The following is a 19645-nucleotide window of genomic DNA, read 5'->3' on the forward strand; positions in this document are numbered from 1 at the left end:
AAGTAAATTAGAAGATAAATATTTTTTTAAACGTTCATTTATTTTGAGAGAGAGTACACGAGCAGGGGAGGGGCAGACAGAGAGAGAGAAAGAGAGAGAATCCCCAGCAGGTTCTGTGCTGTCAGTGCGGAGCCTGAACAACTGGAGGCTTCAACTCACAAACCATGAGGTCTTGACCTGAGCCAAAATCAAGAGTCGTCGCTTAACTGACTGAGCCTGATATATTTTTGCTTTTGACATTTATCTTTCTGAGTGATTAAAAATAAAAAAAATTATCGGGGCGCCTGGGTGGCTTAGTCGGTTAAGCTGCCGACTTCGGCTCAGGTCACGATCTCGCGGTCCATGAGTTCGAGCCCCGCGTCGGGCTCTGGGCTGACAGCTCAGAGCCTGGAGCCTGTTTCAGATTCTGTGTCTCCCTCTCTCTGACCCTCCCCCGTTCATGCTCTGTCTCTCTCTGTCTCAAAAATAAATAAACGTTAAAAAAAAAAAAATTAAAAAAAAATAAATAAAATTACCATATTTGCTTTTATTTTAACTATTTCTAGAGCCTTTAGTTTTTTTGTTGGCTTGTTTTTAATATCCATTTTTCCATCTGGTATTATGTTCCATCTGCTTTTGAAGAACTGCCTTTAATATTTCTTGTAGTACAAGACTGTTGGAAATGCATTTTCTCAGCTTTGTTTAAACAGCCCTTTTCATTTAAAAAAGATACTCTGCTAGATTACGAATTCTGGATTGATGGTTTTTTCTTTTATTTCTTAAAAGATTTGTTTAATTTCTGGTGAGAAGTCTGTTGTAATTCTTTTAATTCTTCATTCTTCTGTATATAATATGTCTTTTCTCCTATGTCTTCTAGCATATTTTTTTAAACTTTATTTTTAGGAGTTTGAATATCATGTGTGTACATGTGTATTTGTGTGTGTGTGTGTGAGAGAGAGAGAGAGAGAGAGAGAGATTCTGCTTGGGATTCTCTGAGCTTCTCAGAACTGTAGTTTGCTGTCTTTTATTGGAAATGTTTCAACTAGTATCTTTTTAAAAATTTTTTTCTACCCTGTTCTCTCTCCTTTTGGGATTCTATTTATACATGTACTAGGTAATATGATGCCATCTCCGTGTTCTTGGATATTGTGTTTGGTTTTTATTTATTCACCCTGTTTGTTTCCGCTTTATGTTTCTTATTGGGTGATTTTAGTGCACTGTGTTCAAGTTCACTGAGTCTTTAGCTGTCTTGAATGTACTGATGAGCACATTGCAGCAGCACTCTGTCCAGCTTTCCTTACCTTAGCCCAGTCTCCCGGTGCTTTCTGGTATGTTTTCAAATCTGAGCCTGACCCACCTCTCCTTCCCCCTTAGCTATTGTGTGAACATTGAGGATCGCATGACATGTTTGACTTTTGTCACAGTCTGAATAGAAGTAAATTTTACTACTAATGAAATCCAGTTTTACAAAGATAGCTTATGGGGGTGCCTGGGTATCTCAGTTGGTTAAGCACTCGACTCCTGAATTTGGCTCCGGTTATGATCTCGCGGTCGTGAGATTGAGCTCTGCGTCAGGCTCTGCACTGAGCTTGGAGCCTGCTTAGGATTCTTTCTCTCCCTCTCTCTCTCTGCCCCTCCCTCACTTGCACGCATGCATACGCATGAGTGCGCATGCTCTCTTTCTCAAAATAAACACATAAACGTTAAAAAAAAAAAAAAGATAGCCTAAGGACTATTCTTTCCCCAAGAGCACTATCGATTCTGATTTATAGATTTACTTACTCTGTTATTGCTCATAAATAGGGATAATAATAAGAGGATAAATGACAGTAGCTTAGATTTATTGAGTGTTTACTGGGTGACAAGCATGATGCTAAATACATGTAGTATTGTCTCTGGTGGGTTACCTCCCCCTCTCCGAGGAGGCGGCTTGTTGTGGTAACTGGGATGGCTCCACAGAGCAGGAGTAGTGTGACTTAGCACAGCTTCCTCTGCCTCCAGAGTAAGAGCTGGAATTGAAATGAAATAATTAGGCCCTTTTACCTTCCGAACCCCTGGCGGCAGCACACGGTTGCTGATGACGCTTTGGACTCAAGATAGATTCTCACTGGATTTGAGAAACTTAATTCTTCGTGTGCCATAGTCCTTTTATATTGAAGAATTATGTCACCATTCAGGAAGGGTTACATGAACAGGTGATACCCTTAGTAAGAGGTATTTACATTTACTCATGACCTCCTGGCTCTTGAGTCAGAGTCATTTGTGGGGAGGAGGCAGATTGAGGACGTTGCTGAACATTTTTTTTTTGGTCTGCAGCTTCCCAGCAGTTCAGGAAGCCTGTTTTCCCACACCCGTGTTTTCTTTTTTCCCTAGTGGCTTCAGGATACAGATATTGTAGTTCCTATTTTGCAGAAAAGAAATCGAGGATTAGGAGCATTAGGTAATTTGCCCATCGTCACACAGCTTATAAGTGAGCAGGAGCAGTGTTCAAACCAGGCTGGACCATAACACGCTTCCCCGTGCCAGAGGGTATAGCCCCACTTGAACTCAGGACAGAAACGCCTATTTTGGGGGTGCCTGAGTGGATGTCTGACTCTTGATTTTGGCCCAGGTCATGATCCCAGGGTTGTGGGATTGAACCCCACATTAGGCTCTGTGCTGAGTGTGGAACCTGCTTGAGGTTCTCTCTCTCTCTCTCTCTCTCTCTCTCTCTCTCTCTCTCCCTCTCCCTCTCCCTCTCCCTCTCCCTCTCCCCCCCCTCCCCCTACCTCCCTCTGCTCCTTCCCAACGCACTTATTTCTGTCTATAAAATTAAAAAAAATTTTTTAAAGCCTGTTTTTAAAGGGTTGTATTTCTCTCTAATTTTTTTCTTTTTAATTTTTTAAAAAGTTTTATTCATTTTTAAGAGACAGAGAGAGACAAGAGTGTGAGGGAGGGGCAGAGAGAGGCGAAGGCTCCAGGCTCTGAGCTGTCAGCACAGAGGCCAACAGGGGCTTGAACCCACAAACTGTGAGATCATAACCTGAGCCGAAGTCGGACACTTAACTGACGGAGCCACCCAGGCGCCCCAAAGGGTTGTATTTCTAAATTAGTGATGGTGCATTGTTCATCTGGCTTTTTTTTAAGCTTTGAAGATAAAAGCCTGTCTTCAGAAGAAATCCTTGTGTCTGGAAAAACAGGGGCAATTTCCTAAGGCCCTGGGTCAAAATTTTCTGTAGATGGGCCTTAAATGTTATGCCCTAAGGACTAAAAACTGGAATTGAAACATTTAGGCCTTTTTACCTCATCCTTCATCCACACTCCCTTTATTTGAGGTCTAAAATTGGTACGTCTGTGTGACTTATAGGTAAATTAACACCTGGGCTATCTTTAGTAGTGGAGAACTGGAAAGCATTGTAGGTCAAAGTATTTGATGGTGTCAAAATGAGGCCTTCTGGGGGGGCTCTTCCGAAACCGACGGGGAGTTCTGAGATGGTTTCTCCTCAGTTACAGTTTCAGAATTTACCACCAAGAAGGTGTGGGCGAAGTGTGCCAATGGTAGAAATGGCAGAAGGAGGTCATGTTTATTGATAGTTAATTCTTGGGTGTGATTTATTTTCTGTTGGCAAGCATTAATGAGGCCAGGCTCTTTTGTTAGATCCTGGGAAAGGCAAGCTACTTTCAACAGCATACAGGTTTTTGCCTTTGGTGCCAGTTCATGAGGTTCAAGTAAGAAAACGTGTGTTGATTAGCACAGATTCACTGCCAGTATTAGAGGGGCAACTCAAAAATCATACCTAACTCTCGGTGCAATAACCGTATTATGTTTACGTTTTGAGTCTAGCATTTAATAGAAAGAGCCTAGCTGTAAGTGTTACTGTCATATGGCAGTTATTAGCCTCAAATGATCTTCCAAAACAAGTGAGATGGAATAATAACAGTCAAGAGTTTAGAGAATTTTCACGTTATTTAAATAATCTCTGTGGCTCTTTTTTTTTTTTTGAAGCTTCCACTTGAAGACTTGTGCAGTTTAACATCCCAGTCGCTGCCTGCTGCAGAGCCTTCAATAGTACCTGAATCTACAGAAGACATTCTCTTGAAGGGTTTCATTTCCTTAGAAATGGAAGAAGAGAGAATTGAAACTGCACAGCAGGTGAATGGCATTGTTGTTTCTAAGGATGCTTGATTATTTTAAAGATCTCACGACAGGGCTAATGAAAAAGTGTCCTTGTTAAAAGTTCTAAACCTTTGAAGATACAGTTAACATCAGATCTTTCTAGAACATTCTCGATTTTGTGTTAGCTGTGGTTGTTTTGTAAGTGTTTTATTTTTACTTATTTCTATTTGCTTATTTATTTAAAATGTTCCATTTATTTTCGAGAGAGAGGGAGAGGGAAAACAAGCAAGGGAGGGGCAGGGAGAGAGGGGGACAGGGGTTCCGAAGTGGGCTCTGCACTGAGAGCAGTGAGCCCGGTGTGGGGCTTCAACTCCCAAATTGTGAGATCGTGACCCGAGCCGAAGTCGTACGCTCAACTGACTGAGCCACCCAGATACCTCTGTGAGTGTTTTAAATAAACCTGTTGCCCAATTGTATTTGTGATACAGATAAAGATATGATATTCCACCTTTGGATGTTGATAGCTCATCATTAAGGTTTTAATGTTTCATGCACTTTTGGCCTCCCCCAGTGTCTGCTTATGTCAGTGGGTCTCCCTAGCACGCATGTGTGTGTGCACATACACGCACGTGCACACACATACACCCCCCTCTGCTTGTTGCTAGGTAATTTCTTTTTTAAGAATCTAAAGATTCTCTTTAGGTGAACCCCTTACAGTTATTTTTTAAAATTTGCATGTGTAATCAGTCTTCCCCTGATGGCTATTTATTCCTAATCATAAACCTGAATATATAGCAGTTTCTTCTGTCACTTTTTTTGTCTCTTCTTTCTGCTGTATAAAAATCAGAGCTGAGGCATTTACCAAGGAAAACAAAAAGCAAGCCTGCTGAATTGCAGATCTAGGAAGTCGAGGCAGTGTGGCAAAGTGAAAAAGAGCTCCACCTCTTGAGTTAGGCCAGCCTGGATCTGAAAGTCACCTTCTCCATCACTTACCATCTTTGTGAGTTTAGGCAAATCACTTATCCTCTGAGGCCTTTAGTTTTCGAATCTGCAAAACAAGGATGATTATATACCTATCTCATGGGATTTTTCTGAAAATTAGATAATGCATACAGTGTTTGGCAGGCACACAGTCAGAGTTCACTGAATGATAGCTAAGGCACTTGGCAAGCCTAATATCTGGAGAGAATGAAGCATACCCTTGACTTCAGATCCAACTTGAGAATTGTGGAGCATAACCTTGCACCCTGTCTGTGAACTTATTTGGACTATTTGGGAAAAAAAAAAAAAATCTGGGCTAAATTTGTACCCGCGTATTTTTCTGTAAATTTTTTGAAAAACTTGTATATTGAGTTATAATTTACACAATATAAAATATATCCATTTTAAGTATATAGTTTGATGAGTTTTGACAAATTTAACTCCCGCAATGATCAAGCTATAAAACATTTTTATCCTTCATGCTTGTATAAGGTCAATCTTTAGCTCTTTTTATTTATTTTATTTTATTTTTTAAAGTTTATTTGAGAGAGAGAGAAAGCACAATTGGGGGAAGGGTGGAGAGAGAGGTAGAGAGAGAGAATCCCAAGCAGGCTCTGTCCTGTCAGAGTGGGGCCTGACGCAGGGCTTGAACTCACAAACCTTGAAATTGTGACCGGAGCCAAAGTCGGATGCTTAATAGACTGTGCCCTCCACCTCTTTTTAATAATAGATATTTTTCACGACTTAGGTGGTAGGGCTAGAATCCAAACCCAGGTTTAGCTAATACAGAAGTCCCATGTTGTTAAGTCACTCTGTTATATTATTTCAAAGTTATATTTTTATAATCCTTATTAGATAACATTAATATTAACACTGACCCAAAGCCCTATGTTACCTATTCAAATTTAGCAATGTAGCAAATAGGCATTAGCCTCTTAGGAAAGAATATATATTTTTTATATACTGTACCTTTAACCCTTATCTTTGTTTGACTCTGGATGTGGCCAATGATTTTAATATCCTTTGCTTTTCTAGCATGTAGATATTGCCTATGGAATTAAATGATCATCTCCTGGCTTAAAAATAATTATTAATGTCTGAACCACAAACAGTAAGACTTAGGTAGTGTCTACCCTTTTGACTTGCTGTTTAGCCTGTAGCCACTTTCCATTTTGTCTGTTTTAGTTTTGTTGACAATGTAATACTCTTTATTTTTCTAGTTTTTCTCATGGTTTGCAAAGCTACAAACTCAGATGGATCAGGATGAAGAAACTAAATATAGGTATGTGGCTCTTGAGTTTGTTGGCTAACCTAACTTTAAGTTTTTTTTTTTTTTTAACGTTTATTCATTTTTGAGAGATGGAGAGAGACAGAGCATGAGTGGGGGAGGGTCAGAGAGAGAGGGAGACACAGAATCTGAAGCAGGCTCCAGGCTCTCAGCTGTCAGCACAGAGCCCGATATGGGACTGGAACTCACTGACCGTGAGATCATGACCTGAGCCGAAGTCAGGCACTTAACTGAGCCACCCAGGTGTCCCCTAACTTTTAGATCACAGTCATCTGCGGCATTTCATAATCTGTATCTTTAAACGAAATTAAGATACAAAGAAAACTCCAACAGCAACATTTTCTTTAAGAAGAGCTTGAGATAAGTTGTGTGATTTAAACAAATAGTTGTATCATAATTAATAGGTTAGGAGGTGCACACATTGGTTTTTAGAGAACTCTAGGAAGGTTTGAGTTCAAGTGGGAATTTTACAGGAACTCTAAGAGATGTTTATTGCTTTTCTTTTGAAGTAGTGACCCAAGAGATTTTGGGGATGCCCACCTAGATTGGGTGTAACTATGTTGTTCTGTTTGTGTATGTTGATAGCATAGGGGAAATGATGGTGCATAGTGTCGAGCTGATTTGGGGACTGTGGATTGAATAATTGCATTTATTTAACATTTATTAAGTGATGGTTACTGCTAGGTAATGTGTTAGGCTCTTTGATGTGTGATTTCAGTTAATCTTTATAGCAGTTATGTGAAGAAAGGTATTATATTATTCCTATTTTACAAATGTGCAAACTGAAGCCTGAAAATACTAAGTGACTTTCCTAATATGACTCAGTGACTCAGGTCTTCTGATTCCAAGTCCAAAATTCTTTCCATGACATCACACCGTCTCTCAAAGACATTAAGTGACCTGAGAGATTGACCTACTTAATACCCCAGGTTGGCCCTAGTGTCCCAGTCTTTGAAAGTTGAGTCGGCGATTTATTGCCTTAAATGTGAAAAGCCAGCTTGTGGCTTTAAGGCTGATTCCTTTTGTTGCTCATTGTTTCAGTGATTTTTTTTCCTCTTAAGTTTTGGAAAAGGTGTTAACATAATTTTTGGCACCTTTCTGAATATAATAAACTTCAGTGAGTAGGTCGACTCTTCTCCTGAGATTCAAGCATTTGGGGAAAAATGAGACTTTGTTGTTTATTGACTCTGCTTATTGGGGGAAAATATTATTGCCAATCCCCTTTTGGTTCTGTTTTCTAGACAGATGAGGGATTACTTGTCTGGGTTTCAGGAGCAGTGTGATGCTATATTGAATGATGTAAACAGTGCTCTTCAGCATCTGGAATCATTGCAGAAACAGTATCTTTTTGTGTCCAATAAGACAGGAACGCTACATGAAGCCTGTGAACAGCTCCTAAAAGAACAGGTAATTTGGAGTAGGGGAGAGGGCTAGTGATTATACTTAACGTTTTATTTTTAAATAGATGGATAGAATTTAATTCTGATCTCTTTAATTTCTCCAAGTATGTATTGAACTCTGCTCTGTATGAGGCCTTGTGCTAAGCATGCACGTTATGACATTGGCAGCTTGTTTGTATTCTAAATAAGCTCACATGAATGTGGCAAGGCAAGCCTATGTTTCGAGCTGTTAAGTCTCAGTACAGTTTCAGAATGAAGACGATACATTAGTTTGCCCCGTCCACTCTTGATTGACACTTTTCAAATAAGCAAAGTGATTATAGTAATGGTGGGGTTTATGAAAGGATGAACTGATCTAGATTGTACTTAAACTCATGATCTAAAGATAGAACATGTAAGTCACTTTATCTGAGTCTTCTCTGTATATTTTGTGTGTTTTTAAAAGGGAATTATTTATTATTTTATAAAAGATATGTAAGTTGCTGCAATAATCATCACTTAATTTGTCCACGATTGCAGAAATCTTTGAGCATTAGTCTAAAATCTTATGTCTAAAATAAACCTGTATGTCTGGTATAAATGTATTCAATGTAATTTTGAGACTGGAGTGTTGATTCTTACGTTCTTATACTGATTTTTTTCTTTTAAAAAATGCAAGTCGGAACTTGTTGATCTGGCAGAAAACATTCAACAAAAGCTTTCCTATTTTAATGAATTGGAAACTATTAACACAGTAAGCATGGTTTTTTTTTTTTTTTTACTTTTTGTAAAGTTAGTGACTTTATTTGTATTTTCCTTTCTGAATATAATCATTAAATTTATAAATTGACTTGAGTGATATTTTAACTTAATAGTTTGCTTGCAGATAGATATCCCTACTTGTACCCCATGTAGGTATCATTACCAGTTCAGATTTTTTCAAATGTGATTTAAACAGTAGTTCCTCTTAAGTTGTATTACTGTTACTAAAATCCCTTTGTCTGTTACGTACAGTATCTTTATTTGTGAGCTGAAAAGATTGTGAGAGGAAGTATTAAATTTTAAATCTTGCTGTGGTTGTGCTACTCTTAGCAATCAAAATATTTTTAAAAATAATCTCCTGTTTAGTTTGGAGTATAGTCCTTATAACGCATGCTTGTATATCAAAGTAATAGTCTCAATTAAGACTGCTGTGTAAATTACATTCCTATGTCTTCCCGGCTCATAAATTAATCATAATTACTACATATAAATGACTAAAAGTATTAAATTAATTATAATTATTATGGTTTACTACAGAGATAGAAAACTAGTAACCAGTTAATAATGGAATGCAAGGGGAAATTGTTCATTGTTAAGCTATCAAGATAAAAAATAGTTGACTGGTTTTACTTATATTTTGCATACACTTCTTTATTTACATTTTCATATTTATATAAAACATGTATGTAAAATAGTTTCATGTCTTAATGTATAGTTTTATATGTTAAGTATTAAACATTATATATATTACTTGTGTTTATGCTATTTGTATATATTTAATCATTAAACGTTTACTTATATTTTGCTTATATATTGTTTTACTTTCATAGTATGACTGCTAGTTAATCCTTTAACCTTGAAAAAATCGCCACTATTTGAAAGTAGGAAATTTGTGTATGTTGTACTAGAAAATGAGAAGTCTAGGTACTTGATGTGTTAATATAACATTGTATGATGCAGTAATGTAAATATTTGCAAATTTATGAAGAGCCCCTTAAAGCTCATTAGGAATAAACTAAATTAAATCACTATTACTTTTTTGTCCTTTCTTTATTATTACACATGGGCTATATTTGAGGATACTTTGATGATTCTTAAAATGTAAAGACGTTAGTATAACTTATAGTCTAAAGGGAAGTATGCTAATTCTAATACATAATTTTCAACTTTTGCCTGAATATTTTTTGTGAATTAAAAAAAATTTTTTTTTCCTTAAAGAAACTGAATTCTCCTACATTGTCTGTTAATAGTGAAGGATTTATACCTATGCTGGCCAAGTTAGATGACTGTATAACATATATCTCATCTCATGTAAGTCATGATATTTTTGTATTTTTTTTAAAGTATATTTATTTATTTTTGAGAGAGAGTGCAAGTGCATGCGTGTGTGTGCCTGCACAAGCAGGAAAGGGGGCAGGGAGAGAGAGGGAGAGAGAGAATCCCAAACAGGCTCTGAGCTGTCAGCATGGAGCCCGACACAGGACTTGAACTCACGAACTGTGAGATCATGACCTAAGCCAAAATCAAGAGTTGGGTGTTTAACTAACTGAGCTATCCAGGCGCCCCTGTTCCTGTATGTTTTTAAGAAATCTTAACATTCACATTATATTACTTCCTATGTTATAAAGTATTTCTTCTGAAGGGAAACAGGGTATCTGTAATATACTTGAAGAAAAACTGTAGCAAATTCTTAGTCATTGTCAGTAGTGATGTAAAAAAAAGTACTTTCAGCTGCTGAGGCAACCTCTGGAACAGAAAGGGATCCTGGCTGACACAGGTATAGCCACCTAAAAGGATGGGTGATTTTTAGGCTTTTGACTTCCTGGTGTTCTAGATACTTCTTTGGAAACAGGAAGTGTTACTTGGGAGGAAATAAAGGAACAGGCCCTTTGATTTCATCACCCTCCTCGTATCCCCCAAGGATTTATAGCTGTACAGGTTTTCCCCACTATCTGAAAGCAGAATGTTCCTATGAAACCTTTTGTAAATCAAAATGTCCTAAAGTGAAGAAGCAGTTACCATTTCATAAAAGTGAAAATCCTCATTGGATTTCTTTTGGTTAACAAAAACGGGTACTATTGTAGGTCTTTTGTAAAAGTGAAGTGACATAAAGTGAACTTTTGGTTGAAGGGGAATTAGGGGAGAAGCCCGTATTCATCTTCGTCAAGCTTACAGTCTATATAAGACCTTTTGAACATCATATATAGCTTTACTTTCAGGACAGGTTTGTTTTCGTAGTTGGCTGGGCCAGTGTTTGTTTCCTCTTTGTAAATCTTTCCCTTTCCTTTATAGCCACATTTTAAAGATTATCCTGTATATTTGCTGAAGTTTAAGCAGTGTCTTTCGAAAGCCTTGCACCTCATGAAGACATACACTGTGAACACGCTACAGAACCTCACCAGTCAGTTATTGAAAAGGGTGAGTTAACTGGTGAGGTCGTTCCTTTCTTTTCTTTTTCTTTTCTTATTCATTCATTTACCTTCCATAATCTTAAATGTAAGGTTAGTACTTAGTACCTCTGGAAACTTTTTTTTTTTTTAACATTTTGTTAAATAGGACTACGCATCACAGTTTTATTTAGAATAGAAAAAAATGGCTGTATTATATCTGTTCATCAGAATCTTATTTTCAAAGAATGTTTAATAATGTGAGAAGTACTCATTACTATTGGTAAACAATAAGGTTCGAACCATTTGTCACTTAAAACATTTTATCTTCATGAAAATATTGGAAGGAAATACAGCAAAATGATAAAACTAGTTCTGTCTTAGGGGTAGGATTACATTTGATGGATACTTTGAGTCTTTTTTTTTTTTACATACGGTAGATAATTTAATTTTCTGTGTTTAACAAATGTATTTTCATTGAGAGCCTTCTCAGTGGTTGGTATTGTACTGGGAACTGTACAATAGTGAGAAGGAACCAGCGAGGTCCCTGCCCTCATGGATAATTCAGAAGAAATAATCAGCGAAGAAGGAAACAAACAAACAAATTACAGGTCATAGTAGATGCTAGGTGGAAAATGAGCAGAGAGTTAGGTTAGAAAATTAAGAGTGCAGCTAGCTAAGATGCTCACTGAACATATAAGAAAATAAAATCATAAAGACTATGCATTTTATGTTTTAAGCTTACTTTTCAAAGCACATGAAATATCTTCTTGAACTTTTAGTTCAAAGCCTCTGATTTTCGGGTTGTGTTTTACTGTCCATATTGTTCGTAGCTGACATGAAGGCCAGACTATATAATTTTTCTGTTTTGTAAGATTTTGAATAAGTTTAGGAAATGAATACCTAATCAGTGCTAGTACCTACAATGTACCAATGCCTTACTGTTGAGCTGCATAACACCTTTATGACTAATCTGCATTTAATGGATGCTCTGAATCTTTGAGAGGTCCAGTGATGTGGCCATTATCCTGCTGTCAGTAAGTGACTGAGTATGAATCTGAATTCAGGTCTGTTTACCACCCAAATTCATGCAGCATAGGGTAAATTTTAGTTATGAAGAGGAAGGAGATGACAGTTCCACCCAAGCATGTCTCATTTGTAGCAATAATACTAATATTTAATCTGTCTTTGAGATTTTTCTCTGTAAGCTTTTGGTTGGTATACAGGCCCAGCGGTAGCCATTTAAAATGGTTGGTGTCATATTTTCGGAACGATTATTTGTTGCTAATTATCTTCCTTCCCTGCCCTTCCCCGTGTCTCTAGGATCCTGCATCTGTACCCAATGCAGACAATGCCTTCACATTATTTTATGTGAAATTTCGAGCTGCTGCTCCCAAAGTCAGAGTAAGTCTATTGACGTAAATAGGATATTGCTATGAAGTTTATTTAGCCAGCCCTTTGAGGCTCTGCTGTACGTTAGACCTTTTGCTTATACCAGGAAAATGAATACAAATGAAAGGTAGGCACTGTCTTTCCACATTACAGTAGCGTACCTTAGAGGTGCCTTAAGAGCACAGAACAGGAGACACTTAGCTCTTCCCGTGATGCTCAGGGAAGGTTTCTAGGTGAAAGTGATATTTGACCGAAAGGAGCACAGATTTATAGCGGGCTTGAGGGGATTGGTAAGGGTGCTTCATGCAGAGAAGACGGCACGTAGAGGGATGGTTGTAGCCACACTTATTTTGGCAGAGCTGCCTGTAACTTGTGACCAGAACACAGGACGTTGGTAACGTGTGATGGGGAAAAAAAGACAGGAAAGATGGTAGAGATCGTTTCACAAGGGGCGTCACGTGTCATGCCAGTTCAGGACAAGCGGAGAGCTAGTGGAGTATTTAATTTTTTCAAGTTTGTTTATTTTGGGAGAGAGCGAGAGAGCACGGGAATGTGTGCAAGTGAGGGGAGGGCAGAGAGAGGGAGAGAGAGAGAACCTCAAGTAGGCTCTGCGCTGTCAGCTCAGAGCATGATTCGCGGCTCAAACCCATGGCCTGTGAGCTGAAGTCAGACGCTTGACCAGCTGAGCCGCCCAGGCCCCCCTGGTGAAGTATTTTAGACAGGAGAATGATTTGGTCAGATTTGCCATTTCTTTAGCTTAAGGATGCTCTTCGAAGACGGATTATGGCGAAGCAAGATTTGAGACAGGGAGGCCTGATCAACAAAGAAGATTTTGCACTAGTCCATGAGAAATAGGGGTTGATTAAGCTGTTCCCAATCTTGAGGTTGGGAACATGTGCCTTACTTATTCTCCTTAGCACAGTGGCTGGTACTTATGTGCTAAATATTTGCCTTGATAGAGTGATTAGAAATGGAGGGTGTAGAAAGTAGGTCTGTGTGTCAGTATTTACATATTTAATAACATAGCCAAGATACAGTTGACCAGCTGGTACATGTATCTTTTTCCTGTTCCTTGTGAAGATATTAGAAAGAGTAGTCTACTTTTGCTGACTGACTCAATCCCTTTCTTGTTTCCCTCCCAGAGTTAGTTGAAAGGGGTTTTTTGTTTTTTGAAATAAGAGAAACTTGGTCTTATTTATAGAAGATACAGGAGAAGGGTGGTTCATTGATGGTAAGAGGTTTAGATTGTGCCTGATTGGTTGCTTTTGCTTAGTAGTCGAATACCAGTGGTAAAAATTTGATTAGAAAAGAAATGGTATAGATAGGTGTGATATATAGCTCAGTGGGGTAGGTGAATATAAAATGATTTTATAATCCTCAGTGGCCTTTCTGCTTGCCATTTACTAATGGTAACCAATTAATAGATGCGATGGAGTCCTGACATACTAGTGACAGCATAGAATATTTATCTACAAATAACCTTAATGGAAATACAAGGAGGAAGAAAATGGCAAAACTGGACAGAAAATCATAAAAGACTGAATAAATAGTAACTTATCTTGTTCCTGGTTCAGGAGACTTAATTTTTTAAATGTCAGTTCCTCCTAATATAATTTATTAGTCAAATGTAATGTTAGCAAAAATTCTAATGGAATTTCTTTTTGGATAATGCTTAAATTCATTTGGTATACTAAATAAGCAAGACTAATTAGACAAGGAAAATTTGAAAAATACAGTGATACTGATTCAAGAATTCATCAGTGGATCACTGGAATGGAAAATTCTAGAACTTAGTATATAAATTTCTTAAAGAGGAAGGGTTCTAGTTTTCTACATAGTATTGGGAAGATTTGCTAAGTATTTGGGGAAAAAGAAGTCAGGTCTTCATTTTATAACATTACCAAAATACACTATCAGTAAACCAAAGAGTTAAATGTAAAAATAAGCAGAAAAAAAATAACTAGCAGAAATTACCAGGAAAAAATTATGGAGTAAAAGATTTGTGATATAAAAATTACACTTTCCAGGGGCACCTGGGTGGCTCAATTGGTTAAGTGTCTGACTTTGGCTCAGGTCATGAATGGTTTGTGAGTTCGAGCATGAATGGTTTGTGAGTTCGAGCCCTGTTTCGGGCTCTGTGCTGACAGCTCAGAGCCTGGAGCCTGCTTCAGATTCTGTGTCTCCCTCTCTCTCTGCCCCTCTCCAACTTGTGTTCCGTCTCTCTTTCAACAATAAACATTAAAAAAAATTAAATTTTCTGAATTTTAAACAGCCACAGAAAAACAGAAACTAGAATGTTTCCAACAAATAAGTGTGAGAGGGTTAATATTTTCAATATACTAAGAGTGCTTGTAAGTCAGTCAGAAAGATAAATATCTACTGTAAGTGGCCAGATTACTCAAAGAAAATGCAAACGATTAATAAATATGAGTGCTTGTATAGCCTCCGTGGAGAATACGTGCAGTTTAAGGTTAGCTGGCATTTTTTTTGGTGAAGAAAATGGCAGATTAACGTGTCACAGTCAGTGCTTTTGAGGATTTGGTCAGGCAGACAATTCTGCTGATAGGGATATAAATCAGTTCCTTTCCCAGAAACGTTTTAGGAGAATGGAGCAAAAGCCCCTAAAAGTATCTCTTTGGAGCCAGTGTTGGGCGTCCCCGACTGGGAAGTACTTTCTGTTATTGTAGCAGCTTTACCCGGTGGGAGGTGGAAAGTCAAGAGACGGGAGCCAGCTCTCCTGGACTCAGAGGACTCTTGGGCAGCTGGCGCCCAGACCCTCTAGTTTCACTCCTAACCACTGGGCTTTTCTTCTCAGGATACAATGTAGATGTCGAACAGAATGTTGGATTTATGGTACGTTTGCCGTGGGGGCTGTGAAAGTAATGTTTTAAATAATAATAATAGTGATTCGTTGAGTGTTTACTAGATACCAGGCACTATCTAAGGCTTTCCGTACATTTTCATCTGATTGTTGAGTAGGATGATGTTTTGAAGTGTTAATTTTTTGAAAGCAGATTATAAAGCTGAATATATAATTCTAGTTTTTTTTAAAGAAATATATAGAAACTATAATCTACAAAAAAACTGAAAGAATATCCTGAAATATTAAATGTGGTTATTTTGTGGTATTATAGGTGATTTTTATATTTCAGCGTTTTTGAATTTACAGATTTCCTGACATTAGCCTGTATTTGTTAAAATGAGGAAGTAATTAAAAGTATAACTAAAACAAATGTATTTTTAATATATTTTTATTTTGCAGACTATCATTGAACAAATAGAACAGCGATCTGAAAAAATACCTGAGTGAGTACCTAGAATTTCTTTACTTTCCAAATGACCTTCTTCTTGATGTGCTCTTTTTCCAAGTTTATTATGTCCTTCATATTTTCTGAGCAGTTACCTTGCATGCTATGTAAACCTTGCAGCACATTACTTATTTGGGGGAATAAGGTTGTAGATGTGTCTTAGTGAGTTTGCAAGGCATCTCTTTTTCCCATAGCAGGATTTTCTTTTCTTTTCTTTTTTTAAGTTTGTTTATTTATTATGAGAGGGGGGCGGGCAGAAAGAGAGAGAGGGAGAGAGAGAATCCCAGGCAGGCTCCTCACTGTCAGCAAAGAGCCGAATGCGGGGCTTGAACTCATGAACCATGAGATCATGACCTGAGCCGAAGTTGGATGCTTAACCGACTAAGCCACCCAGGCGCACCAAGCAGAATTTGCTTTTAATTTCAATAGATGTAAGATCTTTCTCTACTCTTGGGAGATAAATCTTTCTTTAAAAGTTCTAGCTTTTGAACCACAGTTCATTACGGTTTGTTTTTTCTTTTTATACATAAATATTTGTAGTATTTAATGTGGGCAAATGAGAAGTGACCTTACAGCTTTAGGGGTTTGGAAACCACTTCTGGGATTTAAGATCAGATTTAATTTGCATACCTGAACTCAGAAGTTTGTATGCCAATCCCATCTGCTTTTCATCAGATACCAGCAACTGCTGAATGACATCCATCAGTGTTACCTTGACCAGCGGGAGCTTCTTTTAGGCCCTAGTATCACCTGTACTGTAACAGAGTTAACCAGCCAGAACAACAGAGATCATTGTGCCTTGGTAAGTTTCTCCTAGTTTTGTTTGGTGTTTAAACCTTCCTCTGAGATGTTTTGGTATTCTAGAAGCTACAAGTGGGTAAATAAGTTTTGGTTCCCATATCAACAAACTTAGAGAATTTTTCTTTCAGTTAAGAGAAATCTGGTGTAGTCGTTAGCAGTCAACTTGTCAAAATATTCTCATTTTGATGTATTTTTTGAAGAATGAAGATTCACAAACGAGTATTCCTTTAAAGATGAAGTATCACAGTTTGTGGATTTATACTGACTATTTTGTTTTCACTTTCGCTGCAGAATGCTTTTTTGTTTTGTGACTTTAATTCATACTATAGAAAGATATATAAAGATTCTTTTATTAAATACCCCCTTTTCAACTAGAAAAGTAATTTTCATTGTCAAAAGTTTAGAAGACAAAAGAAAATAAAAATGAGCCATGTTTATGTTCGGCAGTAAATCTTTGGAAACCAACCATTTTCTGTTCTTGCATAACTTTTATGAATATATATGCATAATCACATTGCAAATAAGATACTTGCTTTATTCCTAAGTGCTGGAATCATTGTGTGTCTTTAACTGTAGGTGATGTGTGTTTGTTTCCTGCAGATTCGCAGTGGCTGTGCCTTTATGGTTCACGTGTGCCAGGATGAGCACCAGCTTTACAATGAATTTTTCACAAAACCAACATCAAAATTAGAGTAGGTGGTGCACAAAATCTAACTCTTGGTGTTTTTTTGTTTTGTTTTGTTTTGTTTTTTGTTTTGGAGAGAGAGAGAATGAGAGAGAGTGCACACACGTGTGCATGGGGCAGAGAGAGAGAGCGAGCGAGCGAGAGAATGAGTGAGAATCCCAAGCAGCTTGAATCCCAAGCTCCATGCTGTCAGCTCAGAGCCTGACGTGAGGTTTGATCTCACAAACTGTGAGATCATGACCTGAGCTGAAATCAAGAGTTGGATGCTTCACCAGCTGAGCCACCCAGTCTCCCCTACCTCTTGCTTTTAAGATTTAATTTGCTAATAACCATCATGGCTTATTATATTATATGAATATTTAAAAATTAATTGCAGAGGCACCTGGGTGGCACAGTCGGTTAAGTGTCTGACTTTGGCTCAGGTCATGATCTTGCAGTTCGTGAGTTCACGCCCCACATCAGGCTCTGTGCTGACAGCTCAGAGCCTGGAGCCTCCTTCGGATTTTGTATCTCCCTCTCTCTCTCTGCTCCTCCCCTGCTCACCCCAGTCTCTCTCTCTCTCAAAAATAAGTAAACATTAAAAAAAATTTTTAAAAATGAGTAAAATTAACTGCAGAATATTTTAACTTTTGTGGGTGTGTGAACAGAATACTCTTGGGTGGGACAGTGCCTTTTTTGAAAAATAAATGCAATTTAAAGGCCAACATGCCTTTATATTTATAATATATTTATGGAGACATTATGGGACGATAGTAAGAATCCTGTATTGGGAACTAAGTCTTGGCAATCTATATCCCTTTATCTCCACTAAGTATGATAATTCCTTCTAGTTAAAAAATTCTGTGGTTCTAACCAATGAAAGACACTTAAAAATACATACAGTATTTAATACCTTTTCCTTATTTTTCTGAAAGTGTCTTTCTGCCCGTGTTAGTCACTTTTGGTTTTTTCCTATTGGCGATTTTGACTCTTACAAAGGTTCTGACATTATAACTCTCGTACTGAGGAAGAGACAAATTTATCTCATGGCATTGATTAGGTTGATCATTTCTGATGAAATGCTATGTATAGAAGAGCACTATTGACAATATGGAGAATATAGACAATCAAATGTTTAAAATTGTCAAAAATATACTTGTATGTCCAAAGTACTTTTTAAAAACAATTTTTAATGTTTATTTATTTTTGAGAGAAAGAGAGAGAGAGACAGAATACAAGTGGCAAAGGGGCAGAGAGAGAGGGAGACACAGAATCTGAATCAGGCTCCAGGCTCTGAACTGTCAACACAGAGCCCGACACGGAGCTCAAATTCACAAACCGCGAGATCATGACCTGACCTGAAGTCGGACACTTAACTGACTGAGCCACCCAGGTGCCCCTATGTCCAAAGTACTTTGAGGTTTGTTTATCTAAGTATTCAAGAATTCTTGGGGCGCCTGGGTGGCTCAGTCAGTTAAGCGGCCGACTTTGGCTCAGGTCATGGTCTCGCGGTCCGTGAGTTCGAGCCCCGCATCGGGCTCTGTGCTGACAGCTCAGAGCCTGGAGCCTGTTTCAGATTCTGTGTCTCCCTCTCTCTGACCCTCCCCCGTTCATGCTCTGTCTCTCTCTGTCTCAAAAATAAATAAACATTAAAAAAAAAAATTAAAAAAAAAAGAATTCTGAATTCATCTTTCCTAGGGAAAATGTTATATTTGATTCACAAATGATGTAGAATTTAAAAGGATACTTACTGGGAATATTTGTTATTGTGGACAAGGGACATATGTATCAAAGTATTGCTGAAATAAAGTTGTAACAAATTGACATTTGGCTGGGGGCAGCTAATTTGAGTGGCTGCTGAAGACTCCTTATTGATTTGAGCTTTTATTTTTATTTTTATTAAGAAAAATTTTTTTAATGTTTGTTCATTTTTGAGAGACAGAGGATGAGTGGGGGAGGAGCAGAGAGAGAGGGAGACACAGAATCTGAAACAGGCTCCAGGTTCTGAGCTGTCAGCACAGAGCCCAACGTGGAGCTCGAACTCACAGACCCTGCGTGCATCATGACCTGAGCTGAAGTCGGATGCTCAACCCACTGAGCCCAGGTGCCCCTGATTTGAGCTTTTAAAGCCAAAACAAAACAAAACAAAACTGCAGTATTATTTTTACCCTTTCACTTCTCATTATGTAATGTTCCTATACACTGTTTTATAGTAGATTTTTATTTTTATTGGCTAGAAGAAATCAATGATGCCATTTATACTGTTAGAAAATCCTGAAAAGCTTATTACTTATAACCATGTTTTATTCTTTCATTGTAGTGAACTTTTGGAGAAACTGTGTGTGTCGTTGTATGATGTCTTCAGGCCCTTGATCATTCATGTTATTCACTTAGAGACTCTATCAGAACTTTGTGGGATCCTTAAAAATGAGGTGCTTGAAGATCATGTACAGAACAATGGTAAATGATAATTTAGAAAATTTCAAAAGTCTTTTTAATTGTATCTGTGGCTCAGTGAATTTGAAAACCCCCTATCTTCTACCCCACTCACCTGTATAAATTTAATATTTTTGTCGCCTGGCTTGATGCCTTGTCCCTTTTTAAATCA

The 19645-nt window shown here is 37.8% G+C and overlaps 1 protein-coding gene across 3 annotated transcripts in view; it reads left to right on the top strand.

Moving 5' to 3' along the window:
- The window catches only part of COG3 (component of oligomeric golgi complex 3), a 71685-nt gene that overhangs the window by 4948 nt on the left and 47092 nt on the right, over positions 1–19645 (top strand). For all 3 annotated transcript variants that reach the window (XM_019447522.2, XM_019447523.2, XM_019447521.2), the window contains exons 2-12: positions 3965–4111; positions 6277–6338; positions 7586–7751; positions 8403–8477; positions 9704–9796; positions 10778–10903; positions 12196–12276; positions 15527–15570; positions 16248–16374; positions 16974–17065; positions 19358–19497. In XM_019447522.2, the coding sequence (XP_019303067.2) occupies positions 3965–4111; positions 6277–6338; positions 7586–7751; positions 8403–8477; positions 9704–9796; positions 10778–10903; positions 12196–12276; positions 15527–15570; positions 16248–16374; positions 16974–17065; positions 19358–19497 (1153 nt within the window). The remainder of the gene's footprint in view (positions 1–3964; positions 4112–6276; positions 6339–7585; positions 7752–8402; positions 8478–9703; positions 9797–10777; positions 10904–12195; positions 12277–15526; positions 15571–16247; positions 16375–16973; positions 17066–19357; positions 19498–19645) is intronic.

This window comes from Panthera pardus, unplaced genomic scaffold (genome assembly GCF_024362965.1).
Source record: "Panthera pardus isolate Hobbes unplaced genomic scaffold, ASM2436296v1 HiC_scaffold_1, whole genome shotgun sequence".
In the NCBI taxonomy this organism is placed as follows: domain Eukaryota; kingdom Metazoa; phylum Chordata; class Mammalia; order Carnivora; family Felidae; genus Panthera; species Panthera pardus.